The sequence below is a fragment of the Saprolegnia diclina genome (genome assembly GCF_000281045.1).
Source record: "Saprolegnia diclina VS20 unplaced genomic scaffold supercont1.21, whole genome shotgun sequence".
NCBI lineage: Eukaryota > Oomycota > Saprolegniomycetes > Saprolegniales > Saprolegniaceae > Saprolegnia > Saprolegnia diclina.
Window position 1 is genome coordinate 629025 of NW_008246088.1, and position 19401 is coordinate 648425.

The 19401-nt window shown below is 58.1% G+C and overlaps 11 protein-coding genes across 13 annotated transcripts; 3 read left to right on the forward strand and 8 right to left on the reverse strand.

Moving 5' to 3' along the window:
- Positions 1–365: 365 nt before the first annotated feature.
- On the reverse strand, positions 366–2593 carry SDRG_07482 (hypothetical protein). The gene has a single exon (XM_008613316.1). The coding sequence runs from the start codon at positions 2588–2590 to the stop codon at positions 407–409; it is 2184 nt and encodes a 727-aa protein (XP_008611538.1). The 5' UTR covers positions 2591–2593; the 3' UTR covers positions 366–406.
- A 1557-nt stretch (positions 2594–4150) lies between these two features.
- On the forward strand, positions 4151–5174 carry SDRG_07483 (hypothetical protein). Its single transcript, XM_008613317.1, has one exon. The coding sequence runs from the start codon at positions 4174–4176 to the stop codon at positions 5086–5088; it is 915 nt and encodes a 304-aa protein (XP_008611539.1). The 5' UTR covers positions 4151–4173; the 3' UTR covers positions 5089–5174.
- SDRG_07484 (hypothetical protein) lies at positions 5139–5852 on the reverse strand (the record flags this gene model as incomplete). Its single annotated transcript, XM_008613318.1, has 2 exons — positions 5139–5257; positions 5324–5852. The coding sequence occupies one exon, from the start codon at positions 5850–5852 to the stop codon at positions 5334–5336; it is 519 nt and encodes a 172-aa protein (XP_008611540.1). The 3' UTR covers positions 5139–5257; positions 5324–5333.
- Positions 5853–7094: 1242 nt separating this feature from the next.
- Positions 7095–7612, forward strand: SDRG_07485 (hypothetical protein). Its single transcript, XM_008613319.1, has one exon. It carries the CDS (start codon positions 7114–7116, stop codon positions 7513–7515), a length of 402 nt encoding a protein of 133 aa, XP_008611541.1. The 5' UTR covers positions 7095–7113; the 3' UTR covers positions 7516–7612.
- Positions 7522–9138, reverse strand: SDRG_07486. Of its 2 annotated transcripts, XM_008613320.1 has the most exons (8): positions 8935–9138; positions 8720–8888; positions 8517–8676; positions 8395–8470; positions 8232–8349; positions 8070–8183; positions 7943–8026; positions 7522–7903 (listed from the first exon to the last, which is right to left on the reverse strand). In XM_008613320.1, exons 1-8 carry the CDS (start codon positions 9132–9134, stop codon positions 7583–7585), a joined length of 1242 nt encoding a protein of 413 aa, XP_008611542.1. In that variant the 5' UTR covers positions 9135–9138; the 3' UTR covers positions 7522–7582. The 2 variants fall into 2 exon arrangements, with proteins under 2 accessions (XP_008611542.1, XP_008611543.1); XM_008613321.1 differs by having other exon boundaries at positions 7943–8183.
- Positions 9139–9229: 91 nt separating this feature from the next.
- Positions 9230–10768, reverse strand: SDRG_07487 (hypothetical protein). Its single transcript, XM_008613322.1, has 5 exons — positions 10250–10768; positions 10111–10203; positions 9705–10013; positions 9505–9653; positions 9230–9456 (listed from the first exon to the last, which is right to left on the reverse strand). Exons 1-5 carry the CDS (start codon positions 10739–10741, stop codon positions 9312–9314), a joined length of 1188 nt encoding a protein of 395 aa, XP_008611544.1. The 5' UTR covers positions 10742–10768; the 3' UTR covers positions 9230–9311.
- Positions 10769–11097: 329 nt separating this feature from the next.
- On the reverse strand, positions 11098–11975 carry SDRG_07488 (hypothetical protein; the record flags this gene model as incomplete). Its single annotated transcript, XM_008613323.1, has 5 exons — positions 11098–11242; positions 11292–11440; positions 11490–11711; positions 11759–11857; positions 11904–11975. The coding sequence occupies 5 exons, from the start codon at positions 11973–11975 to the stop codon at positions 11098–11100; spliced, it is 687 nt and encodes a 228-aa protein (XP_008611545.1).
- Positions 11976–12435: 460 nt separating this feature from the next.
- On the forward strand, positions 12436–14300 carry SDRG_07489 (hypothetical protein). The gene is made up of 6 exons (XM_008613324.1): positions 12436–13338; positions 13381–13466; positions 13510–13713; positions 13763–13861; positions 13920–14018; positions 14063–14300. Exons 1-6 carry the CDS (start codon positions 12474–12476, stop codon positions 14249–14251), a joined length of 1542 nt encoding a protein of 513 aa, XP_008611546.1. The 5' UTR covers positions 12436–12473; the 3' UTR covers positions 14252–14300.
- Positions 14280–15129, reverse strand: SDRG_07490 (hypothetical protein). Its single transcript, XM_008613325.1, has one exon. It carries the CDS (start codon positions 15088–15090, stop codon positions 14314–14316), a length of 777 nt encoding a protein of 258 aa, XP_008611547.1. The 5' UTR covers positions 15091–15129; the 3' UTR covers positions 14280–14313.
- Positions 15130–15710: 581 nt separating this feature from the next.
- On the reverse strand, positions 15711–17567 carry SDRG_07491. 2 transcript variants are annotated; one of them, XM_008613327.1, is made up of 6 exons: positions 17467–17542; positions 17248–17413; positions 17098–17194; positions 16283–17048; positions 15823–16237; positions 15711–15766 (listed from the first exon to the last, which is right to left on the reverse strand). In XM_008613327.1, the coding sequence occupies exons 1-6, from the start codon at positions 17540–17542 to the stop codon at positions 15760–15762; spliced, it is 1527 nt and encodes a 508-aa protein (XP_008611549.1). In that variant the 3' UTR covers positions 15711–15759. The 2 variants fall into 2 exon arrangements, with proteins under 2 accessions (XP_008611549.1, XP_008611548.1); XM_008613326.1 differs by having other exon boundaries at positions 15745–16237; positions 17467–17567.
- Positions 17568–17572: 5 nt separating this feature from the next.
- SDRG_07492 (hypothetical protein) lies at positions 17573–19379 on the reverse strand. Its single transcript, XM_008613328.1, has 9 exons — positions 18891–19379; positions 18632–18847; positions 18549–18587; positions 18408–18506; positions 18263–18361; positions 18119–18217; positions 17978–18076; positions 17836–17934; positions 17573–17780 (listed from the first exon to the last, which is right to left on the reverse strand). The coding sequence occupies exons 1-9, from the start codon at positions 19299–19301 to the stop codon at positions 17685–17687; spliced, it is 1257 nt and encodes a 418-aa protein (XP_008611550.1). The 5' UTR covers positions 19302–19379; the 3' UTR covers positions 17573–17684.
- Positions 19380–19401: the final 22 nt, after the last annotated feature.

Below are 19401 nucleotides of genomic sequence, written 5' to 3' on the forward strand. Positions count from 1 at the left end.
CCAACCAACCGCTACAGCTTGTCGTACGAGCAAGATTCGGCCAGACTCTGGCGTTCTGTGCACGCCACATCCGACCCAACGCTAGCTGAATTTGCGCTGCACTCGAGCTCGTATGCTGGAGAAGTTACGAGAGCTGTACGAAGGGAGCTACTTGTCGTAGCGTTTCCATGTAGATGGGTGGAAAAATTTGTCCTTGAGAGTGCTATCGAGGCCTCTGAGCACGACGACGCGGTGCCGTTTCCGTCGACCAGTTCGCAAGGTACTGTAGTTGGCAGCTAGGTCGGTCGACTCAATCAAAGTTGGACGATGTTGCCAGGACAACGGTTCGATGCGACGGCGTCTTGATGCCACCAACAACGTTATAACACGAAAACTGAGAGATTTTGATAAGTTATTTGGCCAGCATCTAGGGCGAGGACCGCGCCGCCGCGACAACTTGGTCGACGATCGACAGGTATTTTCGCGACGTGTACGTGCTCAAGTGGTTGCCCGCGGTCATTGTCGGGTGCCCGTCTGCGTCCACGAGTGTCAGAAGATCGCCAGTCGAGTAGTTTTCTGCATAGTCGAGCAGCGTCGCGTTGGCGACCGCCACTGCTGCGTGGAGCGGGTCCAAGAGCCACGCCATCTCTTTTTGGAACGCCGCTCGGCTCACGGGCGCGGGCGGCTTGACGCTGCTGCCACTGAGCCACGTGTTGGGGACCATCCGCGGGAACTCGGGGCTCTGGTCGACGACAAACACCTTGATACCGAGCGCCGACACTTTGGCGAGCTCGGCGCCAAACGCATCAAAGATGTGCTGCACGTCCTTCATGGTTTGCTCGGCGCACGCGGTGAACTCTTCCAAGCAGCACTGCGGCGGGTCTGCATACGGTCGATCGAGCGGTCCCCCGGGGTTGAGGAACTGCACCCAGTGCACGACGACAAGGACGGCTTGCGGCTTGACGTGCTTGAGCATCTCGAGGTTCGCAGCAAACTCGGGCCGGCACGGCAGCATCGCGCGGCCCCACCGGTCTTTCAAGACGATGGTCGGAAACGGCGTCTTGGCCGCCACCGCGTCATCGTAGAGCTTCATGAACCGGGGCACGGTCATGTCTGCGTGCGAGTCGCCGAGTACGACGAGCGTGCCGTCGGCTTCGTGCCCCGGGTTGATGACCTCGCAGCGCTCCAATTGGTCGGTGCGGACCGGGTCCGTGAACGGAAAGGGCACCGGGTTCGTGGCCGCCGAAATGTAAACCGAGTCGGGTGCGCACGCTGACGTTCCGACGCTCCAGTCGAGGTCGGCCATGGCCATGTTGACTCTGGACACATCGTCTGCGCCTGATGACTTGGCGAGGTCGCGTTCGATCTCAGAAAACGCCGACGGGTTCTTGTAGGCGCAGCCCGCGAGGATCGCGACCGCCAGCATGCATACGAGCAAAAGCGGCGTCACGTACTTGGACTTGCGTCGCCGGAGCCGCCCTTCAAGGTCTTCGTACGTCATGACACTCAGCAGCAAACTGAGGAGCAGCATCGCATACGGTTGCATGTAGAACGGGCGATCCGCTTCGTCTGGGAAGCGCTCGATGGCGAAGACGAGCAGCGGCCAGTGCCAGAGGTAGAGGCAGTAGCTGATCTTGCCAATGTAGACGGCGACGACGTTGCCCAAGGCGTACTTGTTGACGACAGCGTCGGCGCCGGCGGCGAGCAGGAGCGTCGCGCCAAGCGTCGGGAGGAGGGCGAGGTAGCCTGGAAACGCGCTCGCTTCGTTGATGCAGACAAAGCCAGGGACGAGGAAGCTGAGACCTAGAACGGCCGCGAGGTTCGTGGGCCAGACGCCCGAGAGCACGCGCCCGTGCAGGCCGAGATAGGCGAGGAGACCGCCCGCCGACATTTGCCAGAACCGACTCAGCGGCATGTAGAACGACATCTTGTTGTCGCCGTGGAACCCGAGGAGGGTGATGTTGACAACAAAACTCGCGACCAGAAAGAGGACTTGGAGCGTCACCGCAACGCGGAAGCGAAGGCGCATGAGGAGCGAGGCGAGGAGCGGCCAGAAGATGTAAAACTGCTCTTCGACGCCGAGCGACCAGAGATGCAGGAGCGGGTTGGACTTGACGTCGAGGCTAAAGTACGAGTGCTTGAGCGTGAGCACTTGGAGGTTGGCGCCAAAGAGCGTCGCAGCAAGCATCGTGGCCGCCATCGCCTTGAGCTTGGGCGCCATGAGGTAGAGGAACCCGAGCCAGAACGTCGCGACCAAGACGAGAAGGAGCGTCGGGAAGATGCGCCGGATGCGCCGCGCGTAAAAGCCCGCGTAGGTAAACTTGCCGAGTTGGCACTCGCGGAAGAGGATGCCCGAGATGAGGAAACCGGAAATGACAAAGAAGATGTCGACGCCAATAAAGCCACCGGGAAGCAGCGTTGGGTACGCGTGGAAGACGAGGACGGGAACGACAGCCAGCGTTCGGAGACCGTCGACGTCGGGCCGGTACGTGTGCGTCGTCGTCGTCTTTGCCACGGCGTTATCGTTGGGAGGTGTTTCGAGCTCGAGCAGGACGCCATCGTCCATGGGCGACGTGTGTGGCGACTCGACGAGCACGGGCGTGCTGCTCATGGCTCAAAATACAAAGTGCAAACGGTCATGTGTCGCAGCACGCGCTGGGTGCAAGGACACCGTGTTGGTAGCAGCTTGAACCAGGTCAACAAACGCGTCGTTCTTGCTGTTTGACAGAGGTGTTTGACAGAGTTGACGTGCACCACAGAAAGAACATGGGGCCATCTGTTCCGGCTGTCCATTTTGTACATTATGGCACCCAGATAACGTGTCCACTTTGCGTAGTGGGTCTCGAGCTCTGTGTTTGGGAAGAGCTCGCAGAATCGGTCTCATCATGCACGAAGCCGCGTGCCGCAGACTTTCTGCCAGAGACCAGAAGGTGCGCGCTTCGCAGAGTGGGACGAAATCTCGTACTGCACCCGATGGCGTTGCACCCCAAATGTCGGTAGCACCCGGTCGCCCAGTCCTAATCCCCTCTTGAATGGACGTACACTAATACATTCGGAAACGCGTGGGTTTCCACGTGCACACTATTCTTGGCATAGTGAGGAAGGTGTCCACGAATGCCGAATGGAAGGGGCTTCGATTCCCACCGGACGCGGTTTTTTGGTGCAAACAAATTTTTGTTGCCATTGCAACCTCGTCATTTGCGTCGGTCGTTGCGTACTACACTGTACTGGTGTACACTGCTGCGACCTGCTCCAAGCGCTTTCGTACCAAGCCCACAGCTATTCTACTTCATCGTCGAGGCATTTCCTAGCACCATAACGCACCAACTCAACCAACAACCCAAGCTCTCGAGAGCGTTCCGCCTCTCAGCACAAGTGAGCCTCTCGGATATGTAGGTCCATTATCGCAGTCGTTTGCTTGCTTTTGCCTGACGAACGAGTTGAGAGGCCATTAAATACTAGAGTCTCTTAGTTCGTTTGCCCAGCACCTACGCCACGGAGCTTCGCCAAGTGATGTTCAAGCAGGAATGGCCATCCACGTCTTGAAAGCTACACGATGGGATTGTCACTTTCGGGAGCATCAGTACGAGAGCGAATCTTTGACGCTGGTGGTGTTGCTCGATTTCTAGGTACAACTTGTACCAACTCCAAGCGCTGCAGCTGGGTGCGACGCGGGCGTTGGGAAGGACGATCGGCGAGGCGTATCCGGATACGAAGGTGTTGGCTCCATGAACGCGCGCTTTTTATTTGCAAATCTATAGAGCGCAAGATTATGCAAACGACTGAGCTTCGTCCACCCAACTTGTGGCGCCACTTCCGTCCCCATCTTGGCCACCGTCCGCTGCGTGCCATCAAAAAAAGAGGGTGCAACCATGCATATTAAGCGACGCACGTTGCGACAGGTGCTATCGATAGCATTGCGCTGTGGAAATCGCTTTGGCTAGAAGCGTCGTCGAGAGCATTGAAGCTTGGACGAACAACAGATGAAGCGATCCTGTGCGCATACGGCAGCTGGGTGCGACTTGAACTACGTAAAATGGATCCATTCCGTCCTCGATTTGATTGGCAAAGAAGGACTTTTCCCAAGCTTTGCCGCGCGTGGAAAATCTTGGGTGATGGTAGCCGACGCGCAACGACTTTGCTGGTCCCAGCGCTCACTTTTCCTTTTCCTCGGTCCTACCGCACCACAGTCCAATGGCACGCATCTTGCTCACGCTCTTGTCGGCCACGTCGGTGGCCGCGACCGCCAATTTGCGCCAGCAGCAGTTCAAGGTCTGCAAGGGCGACACCGATTGCAACGACGGCTTTTACTGCAAGCCGACCGACGACGGAACGTTTGCCATGTGCCAACCCGGTACCCGGTCGCCAGCACGCAACTTTGTGTGCGCCGACCACGCCGACTACTGGGGCGACGACCTCTCCAACCTCCGCACCGGCTACGACGGCTGCCTCTACAATTGCCGCACCAACGCTAACTGCAATGCACTTGCGTGGCTTCAAGACGATGCCGGCGCCAGCGGCACGTGCTACCTCAAGCACCTCCAAGACACGTCGCGCGCTCCGACGCCCGACTCTCGCAACCTCAAGGCCTGCAAGGACACACCGCCCGTGACAACGTCCAAGTGGGTCTCGGACTCGGGCTACCAGCTCAAGGGCGCCGAAATTTCGACCTCCAAGACCGTCCCGACGCTCGCAGCGTGCCAGGCGTCGTGTGCGAGCACGCCAGGTTGCGCCGGTGTGTCGCACTCGACGTACTTCACCTCGTGCACGCTGCACAAGGCGGCCGACAACTACTACCCGGTGTGGAGCAAGGCCGTGAACCTCGGGGCTGTCGCTTCGATCCCGCACAACTACAAGGCGTGCTACGACCAGTACGACGTGCCGCACCAAGGCGACGTCAACAACTTCCAGGGGTCGTTCCAGGACTGCGCCAAGTGCCTGGCGAATGGCAACGCCGATGCGTTTGCGTGGTACCTTGGCCCGACCGACTACTATGCGCAGCCGACCAACGCGAAAGGTACGTGCTACTGCAAGAAGCTCGGCGGCGACGTGCCCCCGCCCCCACCGGCGCCCCGTCTCATTGGCGGCACCATTCTCTGCATCACCTAGTCGACTCGTGGCGGGCATTAACTTTAATGCCTATGCGATGCAAACGTATATATCGTTTCCTCAAATGTGGTGTTTGGATTCGTTCATTTTAAAGTATGTTTTTGGTTTTAACGCTACGACGAAGTTGGTACGCTGCTGCAAACGACTCTGATTTTCACGCCGCCAGTATCTACACACAAGACAGCACTCGCAAAGACGGGTAAATAATGATAAATAGGTCCACGCACACACATACGACTAGGGCGCTAGCGTATGAGGCGGTGCACCTGATGCCGCACAAACGTCACAAAGTCGACTTCGGGCTCGATGCCCTGGAGACTCTGGTAGACACAGAGCATTCCGCCGGTCAAGAGGATCGTCGCGAGCGTCGTCACGCAGTTTTCGAGCGCATTCTTGCAAATGCGGATGCTGTAGTGCAAGGCGCGGTGGTGCCACGGCAAGGCCACGGGTGCCGGCGTGGGCGCGCTGGCCACATACGCCCTTCGAAAGGACTGCGTGCGGATCAAGGATGACTGCCGCTGAACAAATGTCGGCGAGGCCACAGCGCTAAGCACGTCGGCTGGCAAGTCAAACACCTCGGACGTGGTGACTTCGTGAATGATGATGGGCGATGTCCGCGAGAGGAGCGCCGCGGTCTCGTGCGTCGCCTTGCGCCACGGGCGGAGATAGTGGACGATGCGCGAGACGAGCGACACGATCGCGACGAAGAGGCTCAAGTTGCGCAGGTAGATGATGATGATCTGCGCTCCGTGGATACGAGCCATGCTCCCGACCTCGTGGCAAGTTGTCGAGTGTCCTGGCGGCCCGATGCACCGGCTTCCATTTTTCAAGCGATTTCATTGGCGGAACGCAGCTGTTCCACGAGTGCGGCACCACGATTGGTCCTTTCGAGATTCTATAAAGCTAGCCAATCCCAGAGCGAAATGAATGGAAACCGGCGCCGATTGGCCACAAAGGGATCCTCGAGTAGCTCTCGGAGAAGGGGCGGCTTCGGAATGATTCTCGTGCTCGACGGCCCATGATGGTCAACGTCGCCAACTCTCCTGCTCGACCGCAAGCATCATCCGCTATAGACAATATCGCCGTCGTATCCTGTCCTATCCATTGGATAATCCAGCGACACAATCCCTTCAAACCAGGATCAAGGCTACAGAGCGCAAGAGCCGCTAGCTACTTACTGCGGCCGCAGAAAAACGGGCGCGATCTCGTACGTCATTCGATGAAAAGATACTACGTCGGACTATTGGCTACTCGCCGCTGCGAAATGGCGGGTCAAGCAGCCGCCACACGACAGATCTATCACCCGCCGTTCCTGTGATACAACGCGCTCATGTCGGAAGGGGTCATGCACATGCATCTCCAAGCCATATTAATGACTCTTGGGTGCGCTCGTGAGGCGATACTGTGGGAGGGCCTCGACGTAGATCGTGCGAGGAATTAGCATGGCGCAAAGCACTGTGCGTCGTGGCAACGGCAGTACTAGTACCTTTGTATAAAAAAGCGTCGACAGCGTTAATGTGAGGGTCCGAGACCTTGACCTTGAGCAAATCGGCCATCCACGCCCAGTGCAAGGCCCGGTCATTCTGTCCGCGCCAAAATGTGTGCCAGACTCGGCGCGCACGATCGACCAGAGGACCATAAGAAACGGTTTTGAGAACGGCGCCATGAGCGTCGTCGAAGAATCTGGCGAGCGTCCAAGGGAGCCAAGACAGCCAAGTGAACTAAGAACAAGATGTCTTATTTTCTTGAAGGGGGCCGCCGGTACAACCGAATCAGTCAGTCTCGAGCATCGGTTCCAACGGTTGCCATCGCGCTGACAGTCTCGTACTCGCCGAGTACTAGTACACAAGACGATCCTGTTGGTCAAATCGTCGTCGAATCGAGGATATCTTTTCCATAATCATTACCGATCCCGCGTCGACAACCTTTTTGACGGTGGCGCGAAACCGCAGCAACCGAATTCGGCGGGAACGACCCGGCGTATCCGGATACGCGTCACAGTTCAATTTGCCTTTCAAATCAACAATGCCCAGCGCGCTCGGACTTGTCTCGGTGGTCGTCCGCGACTACGACGAAGCGATCGAGTTTTACACGAAGAAGGCCGGCTTCTACTTGGTCTGCGACGAGCGCCAGTCGGACACGAAGCGCTGGGTCGTCGTCAACCCAACGAGCGCGACAGCGACGGCCGGCGGTCTCCTCCTCGCGCAGGCCGCTGGCGACGCGCAGCTTGCGGCGATTGGCAACCAGAGCGGCGGCCGCGTCTGGCTCTTCCTCAACACGACCGACTTTCACGAGACGTATGAGCGCATGAAGGCCAACGGCGTCGTCTTCTGCGAAGAGCCGCGCCACGAACTCTACGGCTGGGTCGTTGTCTGGCAGGACCTGTACGGCAACAAGTGGGACCTTCTCGAGAAGAAGAACAACTAAGACAATCGCGCCATCAAGCCACAGCATACTCGAATATAGATGTTCATGCAATCGAAAATCTGAGAACTTAGCGGTGGCGCGACCGCTTGCTACTGTGGAGTGTTGGCTGCTCGAGTGGCGCGTCCTCGTCATCGTCGCCCGGCCCCACGTAGTCGTCGTCGTCACCCGACTCGACCCCGAGGAGCCGTCGCTCGCGGACGTTGGGGTTGGAGACTGTGTTGGTCGCGACCAAGACCCGCTCGTAAGCGGAAGGGCGCAGGTGCGCTTGCAAAGCGTGGCGCTGCCGCATCGCTCGTGGCAAGCTGCGGCACGACTCGACGCCCAAGTGAGTCAAGCCACGGCACATACGCTCAATCGTCGTCACGGTCGTCTCGGAAATGTTGGTGTTCTACGCCAGCCTCAATGCGTGGAAGAAGGAGACACGGACCTTGAGATCGATGGCCCGCAAGGTGGGCCGAGGACCGGCGGCAATGAAGTCTCGGATTCCCTCGTCCGAAAGGTCCCGACAGTTCTACCCTGTCACATTTAACAACTTGTATATATAAACGTCGTACTTGCAGCGAGAGGACACCGAGAACCGGGCACTCCAAGTACCGCAAAAAGTCATCGCGAATACGAAGGCCGTCCAAGACAAGACCTTCGAGGCAGCTCAGCGTGAGTGGCGAGCGCTAGAGCAGACACGATCGAGTTCCAGTACATGAGTGTTGAGAGCTCACGAGATTGATGTTCAGGCCCACGATTGCGCGTGAGTGTGAGAGGTCGAGCCATACGAGCTGGTGGCCAAAGGCCGTAAGAAAGGCAGCCACGTCGGGTGCTGCAACGGCCCCGCATTGACTAGTGACGCATTCTTATGTATACTTGATACGACAATGACAATACTTGAAGATGAGTCGTTCCATCTTGGTGCATCCTTGGACGAGCGTGGTCAACATGCTGGATGAGATTGCCGGTCCAGCTACGAGATGTGTGCAATCGTATTGGGAAGGATCGCTAAGATGGACCTGTGATGGTGAGGCTCTTCAGCTCGGGGCACTTGCGGAGAAAGTTGGCGAGCGTCGCTGACTTGAGTGGCGTCGCCGTGTGCATCTGCAGCACGGCGAGCGCGACTGGTTCGGGCAGTTTTGGCAGCACCAAGCTGCGGCATTCCAGCAGTTCAAGCGTCTAGCATACGCCATGAGCGCTTGTCATAACAAGGAAGTTGTACGTGGAGCTGCCGGCAATGCATGAGGATGGCCAAGACCGCTTTCGTGGACGTAGTGCGAAGGCGCAGCTCGCAGAGGCGGTCGAGGTGCCGGCCAATGTCCATCTGCCACTGCTGCTCATGGGGAATGGTCGCCTCCAGCGTCATTTGCAGCACCGTTGTACCGCGCCACCTACGCCGTTTGAGTCATGGTCAACCTCTTGCAGCCTGCAGCCCACCGCTCGAGAAGCGCTGCGTACTGCGCCGCCGAGAGTGGCCGGAGCACATCCATGTCGAGCACGGTCGCCGGCAGCCACATCGGGTCGGTGAGCAGGCGGCGCCAGCGCTTGCAGACGAGCTGCCACCGGACAAGGTCCGGCAGCGGGTGCACCATCGCGAGCACGAGCTTCTCGAGCTCCTCGCTCAACACGGGTCGCATGAAGTTCCAAGCTATGCGGTGATTGGCCATTATTAAATCTATCTTGCCTGAGATTGGCCAATCCCGACTAAAAGATCTTTCATTGACGCAGATCTATGAAAAAGAGAAAACAATATTATGACACTACACGTAAGATGACAACTTGTCATGTAACTACGATCTCGTGGACTTGGACATTTAGGATACGATCGGCGTCGTGCACGAGGGACAGGCGTTGTTCCGGGAGAGCCATTCGGTGCCGCATATTGTGTGAACGAGATGCGCACACGGCAGCGTGAGCACGTCCTCCCCGACCTCGTACGACTCGAGGCAAATCGAGCACCTGAGTCCCATACGTATTGTTAGATGTATGAGTGCAAGATGAACGTACTCGAAGCGCTGGAGGCTGGAGGACTCGGGCACCGACTGTGATGGCAGCAGTGCGATGTACGCTGGGGCGACACGGTGCCAATCGGCGACGAGGTCGGCGCCGGCGCCTCGCTGCGTGCGCGCATGCATCTCGTCCTGGAGCGTCGTGCGCTACGAAAAGAACGAGCCTTGTAGATCAAGGAATAGGTAGACAGCGCTTACCCAAATCTCGTCCAGCGCCTCATCAGCGACGGGGGGGTTCATCGGAGCCGTTGTCATCGGCACGGGCACGTTGCCTTGTGTTGACGCCGGCGCGACGTCCCGAAGCAAAGCCGGGGTGCTTTGTTGCATCGTGATTGGAGTCGCAGCTTGTGCTTGTGGAGCTGGTGGGGGACGGGTGGGCGAGTGGAGCCGAGGGCGCTGCCCGGCTGGGGCTTCATCGCTGAAGCTTGGTCGTGGCCGCGTGATGCGTTGAGGCGTGGCGGCCCAAGATGCAGGGGTAGGAATCGCGCCAGGAAAATGACGGCTGGGCTACCATATACCGAGGGAATTGAATCGACTGCGACAGTTGTCTGGATGAACTTCGCCATTGCGACGAAGCTACGACGACGGCCCGGAAGGGACTCACCTGCTGTTCAGTCGTACTGACACTGTCGGGAGCGTCTGCCTTCTCCTCTTGCTCCGCTGTCGCGCTTCGCGCAGAAAGTTGTTCGAAACGATCCTACAGAAGGCTACATGTCAGCGTAATGTAGTACATGGAGGTGTACCTTCCACGAGCGGCTGGCGGACTTTTCGTCATGAAGCTGCCGTTCAAGGTCGGCGACGCGGCCCTTTTCATCCGCAAGTTGCTGACGTACAGCTTCGACGGAGGTCGTCAGCGTCTCGACACTTGCGCGTTGCGTTTGGACTTGCTTCTTGAGAGCGATCTTCTTGGATTTGAGTCGCTTCTTGAGGGCTTGAACCTGCTTCTTCCACGTATCTTCGACCTCCTTGCGTTCGATCGCTGCTTGTGTCAAGCTTTTCCGTGCATCTGCAAGCTCCTTGGCCGTGTCTTCCATGGCTTCAAGCTCATCTTCGAGGTCGGCAATCTGCACCTTGCACTGCGCGTTCTCGAGCTCGAGGTCCGCGACGAGTCTGCGCTCGGCGGCCTCCCTCGACCCCTGCGTCCTCGCGCGGGTAGCGACAGTGGGGGCGGATCTCGTCCGGCCGCGGGCGCTCGTCACGCTTGGTACCATCGCGCTGCTTCGGGTCGGAGGCATGAGGCGGTCTTGCTGCTTGCTCGCCGGCTGGTCAATTTGAAAATGAGGTTTATCCGGCGTTTGCGTTGGTTATCCGGATGTGTATCTTTTGACGTGGCAGGCTCCTGGCAGGCTCCCATCGCTTTCTCACTTGCTGCGATCTTCGGGAAAAGATAATATTTCCATTCCGCAACAAACCCAAATCTCAAATATAAGCTAGTGGGCATTAACATATTGGTCGTTTAAGCCAATCAACTAGACTAATATCGACGAGCAATGCGCAAGGATGTCCAACGTGTCTGGAAATGGTGCTCGTCGGTCTGGGCCATTGACTGTGCCACCAACAAGTGACTTGCTCGATGGAACGTACCTGGGTATTAGGACACGATTGGCGTTGTGCAGACCGGGCACGCGTTGTTCTCGTGCAGCCATTCTGTGCCACAGTCCTCGTGGACAAGGTGCGCACACGGCAGCGTGATGACCATGTCTTGTTCAACGTACGGGTCATGGCACACGATGCACCTGCGCTCATCGACGACGCCATGACTCGAAAGAAATAGTAAATGCGTACTCGAGCGCAGAGACAGCTCCGCGGGGCCATGACTGCGATGGCAGAAGAGCAACGTAATCTGGTGCGAAGGCGTACCACGCAACCTCGTCGAGATTGACGTCGTCGCCAAGGAGGACGCGCGCGTGCATTTCGTCGCGCACGGTCGAGCGCTAAGAATGTTCTTGTACGTTAGGAGCTCTGAAAAGGGTGGACGCGTACCCAAATCTCTTCCATGGCCCCCTGTGTGGCGGGTGACGCAGGTGGTGTGTCGATTTGCAAAGCAGCAAAATGATCGTCGCTCTGTGCGTCTGTCATCGCGGCCGAGGGAGGAGAGACCATTTGCAGCCGCGGGTGCTGCTGCACCGGGGCGGCCTCGTTGATATCTGTCGCACGGCGCTTCACACCTCGACGCACGCCTTGTTCGTCCGACGAGTCTTCAGACTACAAGCGACAGCTCAACACCCACGGGTCGACATAGTGGACGGTACCTGGTAATTGTCGAACCGAGTATCAAGTTCGTTGTCGCTCGTAGCATCATCTGTCGCTTCTTCGTGCAAATGTTGTTTCTCGCGAGCTGCGTAGCGTTCCTGTATCGTACTACATGAGTGCAGGGCAACGAGCTATGTCCTGTACCTTCCACTCGTTGGCATCGATCTGCGCGTCTAGCAGCTCGCAGCTCGTCTTCGAGTTGGACAACTCGTTCATTCGCATGTGCAATCTTGTCGGTGGCGTCATTTAGCTGCTCGACGAGCGCCTCGATGTTGTTGCGCTGCGTCGCCAGTCGCTGCGCCTGGTCGTTGTTCTGCGTCTCGAGTCTCGACTTTGCCAAGGATTATGAAGCAATTCACCTGGCCTTCTACAACAGGGCAAGAAGCGCAGCGGTGCGCTCTAGGTACCTGCAAGCACGTATTCGCTTCCTCACAACGACACCCACCGACTAGGTACACACCTACTAACTAACTGTGTCCTATTGTACTAGTAGAGCCTGGAAGTCGCCGCCGCGCGACTGCATGTGGTGCTGGACCACGGTTGGTATTGGCGCGAAATTCAAATTCAATCACAGTAAAACGCTGTTCTGACAATTGAATTTCATCCAATGAAATAGTGTAAAATTTTAGCCAATCCCAGCGCGTAGAAGCAAGCCAGTACCAACAGTAATACATTCGTTCAACTGACGCTGACCGGTCATTTAGTGTGTTGGCCATGATGCAGAGCACGAAGCCCGACGTGGGCCCGCACGAAGCGCTCCTCCTCGACGACCAGCCGCCTCACCACCTGCCGGTGATGGAGAAGAAGACGCGCAAGCGCAACGTCCAGCACGTGGCGACGCACGAAGATAAGCTCCGCGTCATGAAGTGGATGGTGGCCGAGGAACAGAAGCTGGCGGAAGAGCTCGAGGCGAAGCGCTCGGCAATCGATGGCGTCAAGATGAAGCCCGAGAAGCACTGCCTCGCGTCGCGCGCGATCCTCGAGTTCCCCGAGCTCTTCTGCGCGGCGTCGACGCAGGCCAACTACATGAAGGCGACGCGCTGGTGGAAGGAGAGCAAGGTGTACATCGAGACGACCGAGCACATGCCGCATTCGAAGAAGGCCCGCGCCGGCCGTGGCCGCCGCGCGCTGCCGTGGACCGCGTGGCTCTACGAAGAGCTCAAGCATGCGATGGACAACCACGTCGAGACGGCGACGTGGGGCAACCGCGACCTCCTCGGCATGGCCAAGGCGCTCGTCGAGGCGTCGACGCACCCGACGTACAACAAGGACTACATCATCCCCGAGCGCAACACGCGCATCGTGGACAACTTGAATTTGCGCTGGATCCAGAGCTTCAAGGACAAGTTCAACATCAAGAACACGATGAAGAAGGAGCTGAGCCACACGAGCGAGCTCTCGCTGTGCCAATGGGTCGCGGTCTCGACGGCCGCCAACAAGGGCCAGCCGATCCCGAAGAAGGACATCATTGAGCAAGCGTCGCACCTCTTTCTCCAAGAGTACGACAGCCTCCCCGCCAAGCTCGAATCGTCGTGGTACAAGATGTTTTGCCTCCGCCACCCCGAGCTCAACCTCGTCGGTGCGTTCGTCTCGCCCATGCTTCGCTCATAGATTTCTCTAGTCGAGCCGTCGACACCCGTCGCGTCATCGAGCCACGTCGCGGCCATGTCGTCTGTCCTGCCGACGTCGATGCCCATGATGCCTCCGGTGCGTTGTCTTGTGGAAGCACTTATGCTCACGCGCCGTGTAGCCAATGCAGCCCGTGGGCGTCATGTTTGATGCAATCGCGGAAGGCCAGTTCAAGATCGTCAAGTCGCTTCTGCAGCAAGGTCTGAGCCCCGAGTCGAGCGACGACATTGGCTGCACGGCGCTCTTGGTCGCGACCAAGTCGGGGCAGTTCAACGTCGTCAAGTTCCTTCTCGAATTTGGCGCCCGCACCGAAGCGACGGACGAGGTATGTTGTTTCTTCTGCAAGTATCAAGTTGAAACATTGCGACGATTAGTGTGGTCGCACGTCGCTCGTACTCGCGACGTTCCTCGGCCACTTTCACATTGTCAAGGCCCTCCTCGAGCACCAAGCCCACGTCGAAGCCACCGACGACGTACGACTCTATCCAATCGGTAGCCGCAGCATGCGTGACGCGTCGCTGTCATGTGTAGAACTCACGCACGGCGCTCTCAATCGCGGCCGAGCGCGGCGACCTCAAGCTTGTCAAGCTGCTCTTGCGCATGGGCGCCAACCTCGAAGCGCGCGACGAGGTACGTGGCACGTGCATAGAAGAAGGATGTCAACGCTCGTGTAGGACGACAACACGCCGCTCATGATTGCCGTCAAGCACAACCATTTGGAAGTCGTCGTCTTCTTGATCAAGAAGGGCGCCAACGTCCGCGTGCAGGACGTGGACGGCAGCACGCTCCTTGAGCTCGCCAAGCACTCGCGGGAGCTGAGCCAGCTCTTCCTCGAGAAGATCTCGGCCGAGACCATGTGCTAGCTGCAAAGTAGGAAGCCCTGTAACGCAATCCAGGGCGTGTGAAGTAGGACGTGCATTGAGTGTTACGCGGTGTTGAACTCGTCTTGCAGCTTCTTCCAAAAGAGGCTCCAAAATGTCGCGTCCGAGTTGAAGTTGTTGGCCGAGTTCCACAAGACACCGCAGATCGACCAGAGCGCAATGGTCACGAGCCCTTCTGACACCGTTGTCCACGCCTTCTCGGCCAGCCAAGCCGCCGCCGGCCCCATCAAGTCGCTCCATGGATGCGCCTCGTCTGCCTCGTCCTTGGCAATCGCGCTGGATGGAGCTCCGATCGTTGTGGACGACGTGCTTCGCGTGATGCGGGTCGTTGGCGGCGGCGTCGTTGCAGTCGGCATGGTCATTTGGCTCGACGGCTCGGCCGGTGGCGCGGCAATCGCGTCAAGCACGTTGCGGTCGTTCTTGAGGAACATTTGGATGTGCTTCTCGTTCTCTTCCGGCGGGCACACAATCGTCGCCATGCGCTTGGAGCATGTGCGCACCATGCGCCCGTTCTCGACCTTCTCCTCGACAATCGTCTCTTCCAGCGTCACGTCCCGGGCCTTCTTGGAGCCCTCGCGCTTCACAAAGCACACGTCGTCGCTCTCGTCTTGGCGAGTGATAGGCGCTGGCATCGCTGCTGGCATAGTTCTCGCTGCTTTCGCCCTGGCACGCAGCCAGCCCGCAGCGGCCATGACGAGCGCAACGAGCTTCACAGCAAGTTCGGGCGCCGAGCGGCTCGTGGCGGCGACGTACGCGGTGGCGAGGACCATCGAGCCGACGAGCGTCGGCGAGGCAGCTTGCATCATGGTACGAGCTGTCATTGCAAGCGGCAAGGTACTACCAGAAACTGGCCGACCCCGATCTTTTCGGTTGTTCGAGCCGAATAAAATCCAAAACCGCTCCCAATTTATTTTTTAACAATCGAATTGCCCCGTCGCTTGCTACATTCACCAAGTTATTTTCTCACGAGCGTGATTATTAATATAGACAACTATTTTACTCGCAATAAGAATCAGATCCACTTGACCTTTGTATGTCGAGCGGCAAGCCGGCGATCTTCGAGCAGCAACCGCCACCCGACCCCTTTCGATCGCACAAGAAACCACCCGAGTCATTCGGCACAGTCTGTATCAATGTATCGGCAATCGTTTATCGGGCAGCTTCACACCAGGCTTCAGACTGCGGGGTCGCGACTGCAATGCAGAGTCGACAGAGAAGAATATGTGCCAGGTACGCTCTCAACCGAAAGGCGACCATCACTCACGGCGTAAGACATTATTGTACAACAATAGTACATTTAGCTCAATGCATTTCGCGAACCTCCTGCGCTACAGTCCCGCCCGCTGCTGCTCACGGGGCGGGCAGTATTCCAAGGAATCCAGTAGGCACCCGACACTAGTGCACCCTAGCCCTATCTCGGGAGAGGCTTTGCTGCGCTAGTCTTTGCTCTATCAAAGCCGGTCTCAAAGCACCACTTCTCCATCGCACCATTATTCACTTGAGGAGGTTTAGTCGACTCGTAAGTGTTTGTTGCTTAGACGTAGTTGGTGTACCAGCGGGTGTAGGCTATGGCGGCGAGAGCACTCGCCCCCATCGAGCAGCCGACCAAAAGACCAAGATCTACCTCGTCGCGCTCGAGCAAAAGGAGAATAAGACCGCAGATGGCCTTGAGCGTCAATTGTACGCCGTTGATGGCGCCGCGCCGCGTGGACGCGACCCACTCCTGCATGATCTGCACCAAGGCGAGGTCGGCGCACACACGCGCGGTTTGCAAGAGTGCGATCGTCAACAGCAGCCACACGCCGCGCGTCTGGAACGTTCCGACGCTAATGAGGCCTACGGGCAGGAGAGACGCAAGGTACCACCACATGGAGGCAAGCCCGAGCTTCTCCACCGGGTGCACGCAGGCGAGGAGCCAAGGAAAGAGTAGCGTCCCTATCATACCCATGGCCACGCCCCCCACATCCCCTACGCCATGTCATTGTGCGGTCAGAACTACAGGAACATGCCTACCTGCGTCCCAGCTGGGCGAGAGGTGCCGGTTGAGCCACGGGCGCGGATGTCCGTCGCGGAGCACTGTGGTCGCAAGGAGGCCCGTGGCAACCCCCGCGAGGCAGACAGGGTGCTGCGTGTAGCTGCGCCAAAGAGATATGTACCGCGCGCTGCTCACCTCGGCCGTTGTGTGCAGCGTCTTGTGGCCGAGCGACGGCGCAAAGCGGTAGATGTCCCGGAGCGTTGCCCACTGCAGCGGCAGCAGCATGCTTTGCAATACGAAAAAGACGCCAAGCCAGATGCGCCACGGAGCCGCGTCATCGAGCGGAATGCTCATGGTCATTGCAATCATTAGCGGCGCGAGGAGCCGCGCGGCGAGGTCCACCTGCTTGAGCACCACGTTCCAGCTTTCGAGCGGCGTCTGGGAGAGAAGAGCGAGCTCGACGACCCAGTCCCGCTGCAGAGCCAGCGCATGCAGCGTTCGAACGCAATGTGCGATGGCTGCCAAGACGTACGCCACAAAGAGCGAGGCGGATCGCATCGGGTGGTCGGCGCGAGAGCTGCCTGCGCCAAGCAAGCTCACGGCGCTGAGCGACATGATCAGTGGCCAGACGAACGTCGTCGTGCGAAGCAGTTGCCAGCGGTCGGTTGCGTCGACAAACTGCGAGAGCAGCGGGAGAAAGAGAATGCTGACGCTGACAGTCGTCAAGGGAATCAGCGTCGGCGAGCTGTTCACGCCGAGTTGCGCTAGCAGCATGGGCACCAGGGCTTCCCACACACAGTTGTTCTACTCGCAAATCGGGTTCTGCATGACGTTGTACTGGTGCGTGACGTACAAAGCTCGACACAAAGTGGGCGACGTAAACGTAGACGCACAAGCGCGTTGCGACGACCTCGCCTTGACGGTAGACTGTGTACTGCCGCTTGGAGCTCCTACATGCGGACTTTGCTGAGTGCCATGACGCGCCGTGGAAGAAGCGGCCAACAGGAGGGCAATGGTTTCTTGCTTGGCCTTGGACGTGTCGCGGATGATCGCGACAACACACGCGAGCACGGGGAGCAGCGAGCCGTACCCGACCAGCGTCAAGAGCGGACCAAGTCCGCGCCGGACAGGCGGGCAGTACGGTGTGTCCGTGACGTGGCTGCCGCACACTAGGCACAACTTAGCTAGTCTTCGACTGATAATCGAACGTAGTAGTGCGTACTGGTGCCGAGCGTGCCAAGGCCCAAGCTGACGGTGCCGACGACAGCGCAAGCGACCGCCGTGGTATCCAGCGGCATTGATGGGGTCCGTCCACCGACGTGTTGCCCCCTAAAGACCTCTGTTCGAATTCGAAGATTTTGCGTTAGAAAAAACGGAACCAAAAAGAGATAAACAATAATTGCTGCAAGCAGAAATTCTCGTTGTCAAACGACATTTGGCCTAGACTTCGGCGACGGTCTGCGACGGGTGGGCGACCATATGCACGATTTCGAGGGATGGGCCCGCGTTTGCGAGACCGATCGCTGTCATTCCATCCTACACCATGTCGTTGATACTTTGATACATCGCCGTGACGAGGCATTTGGTGTACGATGTTGCGGACGTTGGTGCTGGCGCCCTTCTTGATCAAAAAGTCGATCACATCGCGCTTCTGGTACTGAATCGCGAGCAAGAGCGCGGTATTGTCGTCCTAGGGAGATGTGATGTACAAGAGGACAAAGACGGCGACGTACGTCGTCGCTCGCTTCGAGGTTGGCGCGGCGCTTGACGAGAAACTTGACCATTTTCACGTTGCCTTGCTGCGACGCAAACAGCAGTGGCGTTCGCGAGTGCTACGTGTGAGGTTGAGCGCGATGTTTGCTTGTCCTTGATACCTCGTCCGTCGCTTCAATGTTGGCCTTGTGGTCGAGAAGACACTTGGCAATGTGCAGTTGATCCATCTGGACGGCGATCCAGAGCGACGTTAGCCCTTGCTAGTCGCACGTTTCGATGGCTGCGAAGTTAAAATGCGATTCTACCGGGTTCATGGCTTCCGTGTTGGCGCCGAAATCGAGGAGGCAGTTGACGACGTTCAAGTGCTTGGTGGCCGTCGCGACAATAAGCGCCGTGCAGCCAAACTAGCACGGTTGGAGTTTGCGATCTTTCCACTGCCTCTAGTCGTACCGCATCGATCGCTTCGAGGTCGACCTTGGTGTTGTGCAAGAGCGTGCGCAGCGCCGAGATGTCGCCATGCTGCACGGCTTCCATGAGCAGCTGCGCCACCTAATGTACAGGAAGCTACGTCTGTCGGAAATGAAGAAAAACCTGCTTGTTTTTGCCCACGAGCAGCTGAATGTCAGGGTACTACCGACACACTCTTGGCAAAAAGCCAAAATTGACGTTTGTACCTGGAGCTGGGGCATCATTTGCAGCATCGGTGGCGTGTCCAGAAGCGCGCTGCCGTCGTCCTTGGCATACGCGTTCGCCGTCTTGAGCACTTCTTTGGCGCGCGTTGCATTGTGGGCGCTCACGGGCGCGCCGTGCTTTTGCTGGAAGAGCGCTTGGATGGCCTTGACCGAGAGCTTGCGGTGGTCAACATTCTCGTCCAGGAGCGTCTTGACCACCTATGTGGCGTCAGCACGCAAGCGTCGATACGTCAGTGCATACAAGCTCGACGATGTTTTCGCGGCGCGGCTTTTTCGTGGCCGTCGGCAGCAAGATCGAGTGCTCGCGCGGGTTGTACGTCAGCAGCGAGAGCTGGCGCTCGCTGGCCTTGCGCGTCGACGTGCAGCCCTCGCTGTGGACGTCGTGGATGGTCGAGAAGTAAAAGTACTCGTCCTCGTTCTTGCGCTTGCACTTGGTCGCAATGACGCGCCACTCGCAGCTCGCGCATGTGCACACAAAGGTCTTGGAGTTGCCGCTCTTCTTGCCCGCGCGCAGCCGCATGCTCTTGTTCATGTTGTACGTGTAGTCCTGCATAAAGTACTTGGCGTCGCGCCCGGACGTGAACGTGAGCTCGGCGCTCAGCACGTCCTCGCCGTGGATCGCCTTGAGGTCCAGGAGCGTCGCCTCCGCCATGGCTTGGAAATAAAAACGCACCTAATGGAGCGAAGGCGCACCGACAACTGGCTTTTCGGCCACGTCGCCTCTTGCGCTTTGTATACCGCGGCAGTGATTG